This window comes from Phaethon aethereus, assembly GCF_964289735.1.
Source record: "Phaethon aethereus genome assembly, chromosome: 16".
Taxonomy (NCBI): Eukaryota; Metazoa; Chordata; class Aves; order Phaethontiformes; family Phaethontidae; genus Phaethon; species Phaethon aethereus.
Window position 1 is genome coordinate 1,103,805 of NC_138592.1, and position 9,051 is coordinate 1,112,855.

Sequence of the window (9,051 nt, forward strand, 5' to 3'; positions counted from 1 at the left end):
GGGCGGGCAGGATCCCGGCTCACGTTTATACTGGCGAGCTGGAGGGGGCTGATGCCAACGGGGGGATGGATGGAAACGCTCCCAGGTGCAAAGCAATGCCAAACTCGGGAGGGAAGAATGGCTGGGGGGTGAATCCCGCTTTGGGGAGCGTTGGGAACGCTGGGAGCCCCACACGCCCCCCCCTCAGCAGTGCCAGCCTGGCCCTGCCTTCCCCGGCCTCAGCGGAGGTAGAAAATGTCGCACAAAATGTTGCCATTCCGGTGAAAACAAACCCGGTGAGATGAAGGGGTTCCCGTGGGGATGGGGGGTCTATGGGGCGCAGCCATCCGCTGCCACCCCAGCTGGAGCCAGGGGCCCAGCTCAGTGCCGGGGGGAGCAGGGCCAGTGCCCAGCCATGGGGACCTCGCTGGGCCAGGGTCTGTGCTCCACAGGCAGCGGGGACCCCATGGAGTGGGGGTACGGATCAACCCTGAGCCGGGGAGACCAAGGACGGAGATGAAAGGGCTCCCCCGTGGCTGGCATTGCAGGGCAGGGGGGAGGCAGGAGACATGGCAGGGCTGGCCGGACCCCAGCTGTCCCCTGCCCCGGCTCCCTGGGGGTGACAGGAGCCCCACGCACACCCCGGTGCAGCTGTGCTCCAGCCCCACGGCCCTGCCGTGGCACAGGCATGGGGCAGCCCCAGCACCCGAGTCCCCTCATGCTGTCCACCTGGGCTGGGCCGTGCCCCACTGTGCCTCAAGCCCCTCGCAGCCACCAGCCCCAGGCCCAGGGGTCTCCCCGGTCCCCATCCTGCACCACCGACCCGGTCGAGCGCTGCAGGGCCGCAGCACCCGCCACCTTGGGCTCAGGCACCGGTGAGGTATTTTGGCAAGGACGAGCCCTGGGTGGCCTCTGCGAGGTGGGACAGGGGTCTCGGCTGCAGGAGGGTGGCACGGGGGGGATAGCACCAAGAGACCTCCCCGGCCCCACCCGCAGGGTGCCCAGTGTGGCGGCACGGCATCACCGGCGAACCCAACAGAAAGGCAAACGGCTGCGAAGATGTGGGGCGGCCGGGATGGCACCGGCAGGGCCCGGCCGCGGCCCCATGCCCCACGCCCTACACGGTGGTCTCGTACTCCAGCACCTCCTGGGGGGCGCCGGGGGTGCGGTACTGCAGGCGCGGGGTGGTGGGGGACGCGTACTCCAGCGCCAGGATGGTCTTCCGCAGGCGCCGGTCGATGAAGTGGGCGTCCCAGGCTGGGTACTTCTTCCTGGGCAGGTCAATGCGGATGACGGGCCTCTCTGTCCGCGGGGCGCGGGCGGCCGGCGCCGGCGGGGCGCAGGGTCTCACCTGGAAGACGGGCACGCAGCTGTCCCGTTCCCCCGGCGCCCCGTCCCGCTCCCCCCCTGTAGTCCGTGGCAGCGAGCGGGGGGGGCTGGTGACGGCGTCCGCGGGGGACCCCGGTGCCGGGGCTGGCCGCTGCCGGAAAATGCAGCCCCCAGCGTGGGGGCCGAACATGGGGCCGTTGGGGTGCAAGAGGCAGTAATAGATGAACATGAAGAAGATGCCGAGGGCGAAGCTGGAGCTGACCACGCAGACAAGGATTAAGGCGTTGAAGTCGGAGGTGGTCTTACGGTCGTAGTAGAGGAACCAGAGGACGGTGAGGGCAGCGTTCTCCGACAGAGTGATGACGTAGTAGATGCACATGCGGTAGCGGCTCCGTCCCTCCTTGACATTGAACCAGCAGAAGATGTAGATGATGCCCACCACCATGTTGTAGATGATCTCCTCCCACTTGGACATGCAGAAGTCCGTCTCGCCCTGGATGATCCAGAAGGTCATGATGCACCAGTGGGTGACGATGAAGATGCCAAAGTAGAGCTGGAACACGGAGGCAAAGAGGGCGAAGGCGATGGCGCGGGCGGCGATGGTGAAGAGGTGCCACAGGATCTGCACCACGGCCCCCTTGTAGGACATGGGCATCTTGTCCTCCCGCGAGTCCCGCAGCACCTTCTGGTAGGAGGCAATCATCCACGCCAGGGAGACCAGCGAGGCCGAGGCCGAGACCCCTGCGGGTGCAAAGCGGGGAGGGGCAGTGAGAGCCTGCGGCAGCCCGGGGTCCCCCTCCAGCCGCCCCCGCCGCGGGGCCGCGCCCCTTACCCTGCAGCGGCTCGATGGTGTTCTGCTGCACCATGATGCTGAGCTGCAGCACGAGCTGGGGCGCGCTCTTCAGGAAGGTCTCCAGCAGCCGCAGCATGCTGATGTCCGCGCTCTCGAACATCATCCGCCAGTAGAAGTGGCGGCGGCGGTGCTCGGCCTGCCACCGGCTCTGCAGCCCCAGGTACAGCGTGCGGAGGTACCTGCGCGAGGCGGGGCGGGAGGGTGAGCGAGCCCCTGCCGCCCGGGCAGCCGAGCCCACCCCCCCGGCCCACGCTAGGCATGACCCCGACCGCTGCCAACCCGCTCCCGTGAGCACTCCCCCCTCATCTGGGGCCACGGAAAGCCCCCACGGTGCAGGGGGCTGCGGGGCAGCAGTGACGCCGAGCACATCCCTGTCCCACCCGGGCCCCCGAAGTGCCGGGAAGGGGCAGCTTGTGCAAAGCCAGCTCGGCACCCCGCTGCCCCGGGGCTCGCCTGGCCGTCGCCCCGGGGCTCGCCTGGCCGTCACCCCGCTGCCCACCCGGCCATCACAGTGCCCACCCGGCCATCGCCCCACGCCTCCGCCCCCGGCACTGTCCCTGCACCCTCTGCCCCCACGCAGGGTCTGGCTCCCACCCCCAGCCGGGGATCCCGCCCGCAGCCCCGCTCTCCGGCCACCCGTGGATTTCAGGTGCCCTGGCCCCAGCCCAGCACCACGTCCGGCTGCTTCTCAAAGGGGATATTTTGGTCCCGGCTGGCGCGGAGCCCACCCCGCCTGCCCCTGCCCTGGCCAGGATGGAGGCACCAGCTGGTCGTGCCGCGCTGCCCGTGGGAAGCTCCCGGGCGCTCGTGCCGGCGCTGCCTCGGCTCTTGGCAGGGCACGGGTGTGGGCACACGTGGGCCCCGGCCATCTGGTCGTCGGCCGGGGGGTCAGCGGAGAAGTGCGTGGCACCGACGTACGTGCCGGCTGAGTCACCGTCACCAGGGACCCCTCCCCGCGGCACGGGGCCAGATCCGGGCACCGCAGGAGGGGACACGGGGCCGGACGGGCATCCCCGGGCAGCCCTGCCTGCGCCACGGGCTGGTGGCTCCGCTGCCGCGGGGGAGGAGGGAGCCGGACAAGGAGGAGAAGAGAAAGGTGAAGCGGAAGGACGTGGGGCCATAAAGCTTCCTGCCAGCCGAGTAAAACCCTCACGCAGAGCGACGGCCTCTCCATCAGCTCCAGGAAGCGCTGCCAGACGACTCCATTAGCCCGGAGCGCCGGAGAAACCCTGATCCCAGCACTTTCGGCTCATCCGTCAGCGGGAGGAGGCAGGAGCCGGCCCCGTTCCCGCTGCAGGGGTGGCCAGGTGCCCCGACCCCTGCGCTGCACAGCCCTGAGACCACGGTGGGGGCCATCAGCTGGGGTCACCGAGGCCCCCGTGCCACCCCGCCACCATCTGCTCCCACCCTGGGCAGCCCCACGGCCCCCTCGGCGTGCGGCAGGGCAGGGTGGGCACGCGTGTCCCACGGGGCTCCCATGGTCCTCCCCAGAGAGGCTGATGAAGCCCCAGCAGCTCCGTCACCGCCTGCCCCATCCCCTCCCACCACCCTGCCGGGAGCCCCAAAAAGCCCCCCGAGAGCTGGTGGCCAGGCAAGCGGTTGCTGTCAGCAAATAACACAAATTTGGTAGTTCCGGCCCAGTTTCAGCGGGTGCCGAAGGCGGTGGGGGCCAGCCCACAGCCCCGCAGCCAGCCCAGCTCCCGGCCCCCGCTGGCGTCTTTGCGCTGGTGTCAAAATGACGCTTTAACGTCCACCTCGGGGGGAGCAGCTAATTTTAGTCTTTGCTATGGCCCGTCCCTCGCTGCCTGGGGGGAGAGGCTGCGGCTGCCCAGCTCCTGGCACGGATTTGCAGCCCGGTGCCACCCGCTCTCGGACGGCCAGGCCAGCGCTGCCATCGTGGCACCGCCGCGGGCCGCGGCCCCCCGCCCCTCTCCCTCCCAGCCGCTGCTCCCGGCCCCACAGAAGGGCCCAGGGACAGACCCCCCTCGCTGGCAGGTACGAACCAGGGGACGGTCGGGGGACGGAGGGGACAGCGTAGGGGAAAAGCAACACGAGAAGCGATGCAGAGCCCGGGATGCCACAGGGCATCGCTGCTGGTCCCAGGGCACCCACGCACAAACGAGGCCTGGGCACTCGCGACCTCATCTTTTCCCTGTAATCAGCCTCGTTAATTGGGCTCGTCAGCGCCACGATCCCGCCGTCTGTGGCACGCAGCAGCCACCCGCACACAGACCCCAGAGCCGCGCCGTCCCCGGCTCCTCAGCCGCCCAACAAGTGACCCGCAGCCTCCCCCAGCTTTCGGCAGGGGCACAATTATCCTTATCCGTCTGCTCCATAGATCTCATTAAAACGAGATTTCATCTCCCATCAACTTGCCGGAATGAAATGTTGATTCTTATTTGTTATGCATTTGATCATTCCGTGGTGTTTCAGCCCAGAGAAACATCCCCACGCGCTGACAGCGCACGGCGAGCGCTTACCAACCCAGCGCCGCGGCAGCTGCATGGGAAATACAGAATCAATCACCTGAAAAAAATCATTTAATTTTCAAAAAACTGATGATGAGGCAGAAACCGACCACGAGAGCTCTCAGGGCTAATTGCTCCCTCCTTTGTATTACAAAGGGTGATCCAGAGAAAACCCCGCAGCAGGAAGGTGGTGGGCTCGGGTGGGCGCCGGGTTTGCCAGAGCCCTGCCACGGCCGGGTTTGCCCCCAGTTCCCGGTTACTGATCCCGGTTTTCAAGTGTTGGAAGAAAAGAAGTGCAAGGAGAAAAGCCCAGTCCTGGTTACAACCACATCCGCTATCATCATCCTCAGATGGAAAAGGCCAAGGGACCTCCCTGGTCTGAGAGTGAGCGGTACGGAGTATGATTTTCCCAGAAGGTAATTCGGGATATCATCCCCTAATCCTTTATTTAAACAAGGACATATTTGCTTCCCTGTTGCAGCCATTTTAACCCATTACACATCCCGCCAAGTCAAGTCATCAGGGAGAGCTCCACGTGCACCCGGCTGGCACGTCACCGCGCCGACGAGAGCCCCCGCGTCCTGCTGTCCCCACACCCCAGCGTGCTCTGAGTCCCCGCGGCAGCCGGGAGCAGCCGGGGCCACTCGCGCTTAGGGAAAGGCTCGGTCCGGCCCTAAAAAGCCCCTTGTCCTGCGCACCGGGCTGGGCGGGGACCCCCAGCAAGTGACTGACCCCAGCGCTGAGTCCTGCAGCAGGACAAGCTGACACCCCAAAGCTGGGTGCTCCCAGGGCTGGGAGGGCTCCTGAGCAGCCAGAGCAAAGCCCCGGCAGCGGAGGGGCTGGGGGGGTCGGACGCCTGCGGGTCCCAGCTCTGCCAGACCTGGGAGCCCACCCAGGGAGCTGCTGAGGGCGTCCCTGCCCCACGGGGCTGCCACCAGACTGGCCTCAGGACCAAGGGGCAGCACTGGGTCCCCAAGCCAGCAAAGGGTGGGGGGACACGGGCTGATGAGAGGCTTCTGGGGAGGACCTGCGGGTGGAGAGGGCACCCCGGGCCTGGCCCTGGTGACCCCCAGGCAGCCAAACCAGGCGTCACCCCGGGCGAAAGCAGACATGGGGGCACAAGGGGCACAGGCAGGGCTGTCCCCAGCGCAACAGGACCCGCAGAGACGTACCAGCCCGCCACCAGCCCGCCGAGGTGCAGGGGATGCCTGGCACGCTGCCGGGCGGGAGGCACCCGTGGTGTGCGCAGTGTCCCTTCCCTTCGGGGTCTCTTTGGTGAAAAAAGCTGGTGATTTTTTGCGAGCGGAGTGGATAACAATCCCTGAGCTGCAAAACCACCCGAGAAGCAGCACCCGAGAGTGGTGGCGGCGTGGGCCCAGCCCCCAGCCCGCCCACGCCGCTACCGCTTACACGAGCACATGTTCATGCGACCGGCACTGTCTCCGGAGAGCATCGGTGGCAGAGTATTTGTATTTGCATCGTGAACGTGCTGATGACAACTAACTTCAGCAGCTTCTCGCAGCAGCTTTAATTTGGGATAATCTCAGAGTTAGTGTAGGAGCTGGCATGCCTTTGCACCCTCTATGTTTGTGATTTGGGGGTCTTTGTGGCAGCTGGGGCTTGGAGCTGCACAGTGATGGATCTGGTAGGGATGAGACCTGCTGAGGCGACCGCAAGGCAGGGAGGAGGCAGGTAAATCAGGGAAGGGGGAGATATTTGGCAAGGGGCACAGTGGCCTGGCCAGGGAAAAGCCTTCCCTTCACACGCAGCATTTATTCAACACTTCTTAAACTGCCACATCCACCGGCACCGGATCCAACCTCGCTAATGGGTTTAGCAAACTGCCTTTAACTGGTCACCCGAGCTAATCCCAAATCCCAAGATTAGAAAGAGCCTCAGCTGCATCTTGAGACCGACATGTCCTGGAGGGTCAGTGCTGAGAGTTGCTGTTTTAATTGGCTTAAGGGCCCCCGTGATGCAGCAGATCAGGAGAGCGTGGCTGACACCACCAGCAGAAAAGCCCCCGACCGCAGCCTGGCCCCAACTCAGGCCAGGATCAGGCAACAGCCTGCGGGGTGCTGGGGCCAAGGCCTGCTGCAGTGGGCCAGAGAGCTCCCATCTTCTCCCTCACCAGCTCCTCCAGCACGTTAAGGCAGGGTTCACACCCGTCCTGCAGCCAGCGTACCCCAAGAGCTGCCATGGGGATGAGTGGGATCGGGGAGGGGCAGGCGGTGGCTGTGTGGGGGAGGGAAGGGGCAGGAGCCTCCCTAGCACGGTGCAGGCTGCACTGTGGTACTAAGTTAGACATCCCGGGAGCATCCCGGGAAAAGCAGCAGACGAATGAACGCATGTAGACAACAACAGGGAGTTGTGGAGCCTCTGTACTACAGTAGCTCAGGAGGGGAAACAGCACTGAAACCCGCGCCTGGAGTGCTGCCGGCTCAGAGCACTGTTCCAGGAATTTGCCATTGTCTCCACTCCCCTGCCAGCAGCAGCCATGGCTCTTCCCCAGCACCCCGAGGATGGAGCTCAGTGGGGCTGGGGGAAGCAGGGCCGGCTCCACGGCACAGGGGAGGAAGGTGCCAGAGAACCATCAGCTCAGGCTTCGGAGGGTGTGCAGAGACACAGGCCAAGCTGCCGCTCACCCTGCCTGCACAGACAGCCTTCCCTGGGCCCAGGAAGGGGCAGGCAGCAGAAAGGCAGCCACAGTGGGGAAGCCTGGACAGGCAGGGGACGAACGGCACCTCCTCACCCGCGACATCGTGGACTATGGCGAGCTCTGAGCAGGGGCACGGGAAGGCACCTGGCAGGAGCATCCCAGCCCCGGGTGTTCAGGGCCTGGCTGAAGCTCTTCCACACCCCCCGGGACCTGGCAGGCCCCCCAACAGGCCCAGCACCTCCCAGCCATGGGGACAGCAGGCCTGTGCCACCCAGCTGGACTGCGGGCTCCTCATGTCAGCTTTTGCCCTCACCCACAGCTCCTGCCCAGCCGCGCCCACAGCTCCTGCCCACATCCATCTGCACCCACAGCTGGGCTCTGCCTGGAGGCTTTGCCCCCACCCCTTCTGCTCTGGCTACAGAGGGGTTTTTCCCCATGCCCCTCATCTGCCTTGCCACCCCCACCCACTTCCCCCTCATGCTTTGCCATCCCCACCTGCGTCTTCTGTGCTGTACCCTGTCACCCCCACCCATGTCCCTGCTGCACCCTGCCACTCCCCCCAGCCCCAGCCTGGCTCCATGAGCCCTCGTGCCTCCAGACCTGCCCCAGCTGCAGCAGGGGACGGAGCCTCGCAGCAGCCCCCCCCAGCCCAGTCCTGTCTCTTCGTCCTCGCCATCCTGTCTCTGTCTCTTTCGTGGCCTCCCCCGTACCTCCAGACGTGCCCCAGCTGCAGCAGGTGGATCAGGCCCTGCAGCAGCCCCGGCCCAGCCCCCCCGTGCCCCCCGTGCCCCCCGTACCCCCCCGTACCTCCAGACCTGCCCCAGCTGCAGCAGGTGGATCAGGCCCTGCAGCAGCCAGACGCAGAGGCGGCAGCAGCCGCGCGGCCCGCGGGCGCTGTCCTTGGTGCTGCCGGCGCTGCCCTTGGTGCCGGCGGCGAAGTCGTAGAGGAACCACCTGAGGCTGAGCAGCTGCACCACCAGCGAGGGCAGCAGCGCCAGCAGCAGCGTCAGCCCGAACCACCACCGCTGCCCCCGCACGTAGTACTGGGCCGCCAGCCACAGGTCCGAGGCGCCGTCCGCGAAGCAGACCAGGAGGGCGCAGAGCACCCAGCAGCCGTCCCGCAGCCGGTACCGCCGCGCCGGGGGGGCCGCGCCGCCCGCCCGCCTCCCGCCGCCGCCCTCCGGGCTCTCCAGCCGCACGGCCGGGCCGCCGCCGCCGTCCGACTTCGCGGCCATGTTGTCGGGGGAGAGGAGGAGAAAGGAGGGAGCGGGAGAGACTTCCGGAGGGAGGACGGCGCCGCCGAGCCCGCCCCGGCAGCGCCCGCCCCCGCCGGCCTCGCCCCGTGCCCGCCGCCCGGCCCCCGCCGAGACACACCCCCCCCCCGCCCCGGCCGGCCCGGGAGCTGCTCCCCCGCCGCTCCCCTCCTGGGAAGGACGGCCGCCCTTCGGGGTCCCGGGGGAGCGCACGGTACCGGTGGGCGCCTCCCCGCGCCCCCCGCCCCCGCCGGGAAGGTCAACCGGCCCCTCCCTCGCTCGGCCCCGACCCCCCGGGCTCCCCGCCGGCAAGGGCCGCCGGGCCCCTGGTGCCTCCCTGAACCCGGCCCCGGCCCTGGCGGACCCCCCCGGGGCAGCGGCCATGTGGTCCGGCCACCCCCACCCAGCCCGTCGGGGACCGGAGCTCCCCTGGTGGCCGCGGGCCCCCCTGGCCCGAGTCTCGGCCCTCAGCCCAGGCAGGAGCGGGCCAGGGCATTGTGGCCCCCCACG

The 9,051-nt window shown here is 67.5% G+C and overlaps 1 protein-coding gene across 1 annotated transcript; it reads right to left on the reverse strand.

Annotated features, from left to right (window-relative positions):
* Positions 1–1,096: 1,096 nt before the first annotated feature.
* On the reverse strand, positions 1,097–8,599 carry XKR7 (XK related 7; the record flags this gene model as incomplete). The annotated part of the gene is made up of 3 exons (XM_082007302.1): positions 8,096–8,599; positions 2,141–2,340; positions 1,097–2,049 (listed from the first exon to the last, which is right to left on the reverse strand). The coding sequence occupies exons 1-3, from the start codon at positions 8,521–8,523 to the stop codon at positions 1,097–1,099; spliced, it is 1,581 nt and encodes a 526-aa protein (XP_081863428.1). The 5' UTR covers positions 8,524–8,599.
* Between the last annotated feature and the right edge of the window lie 452 nt (positions 8,600–9,051).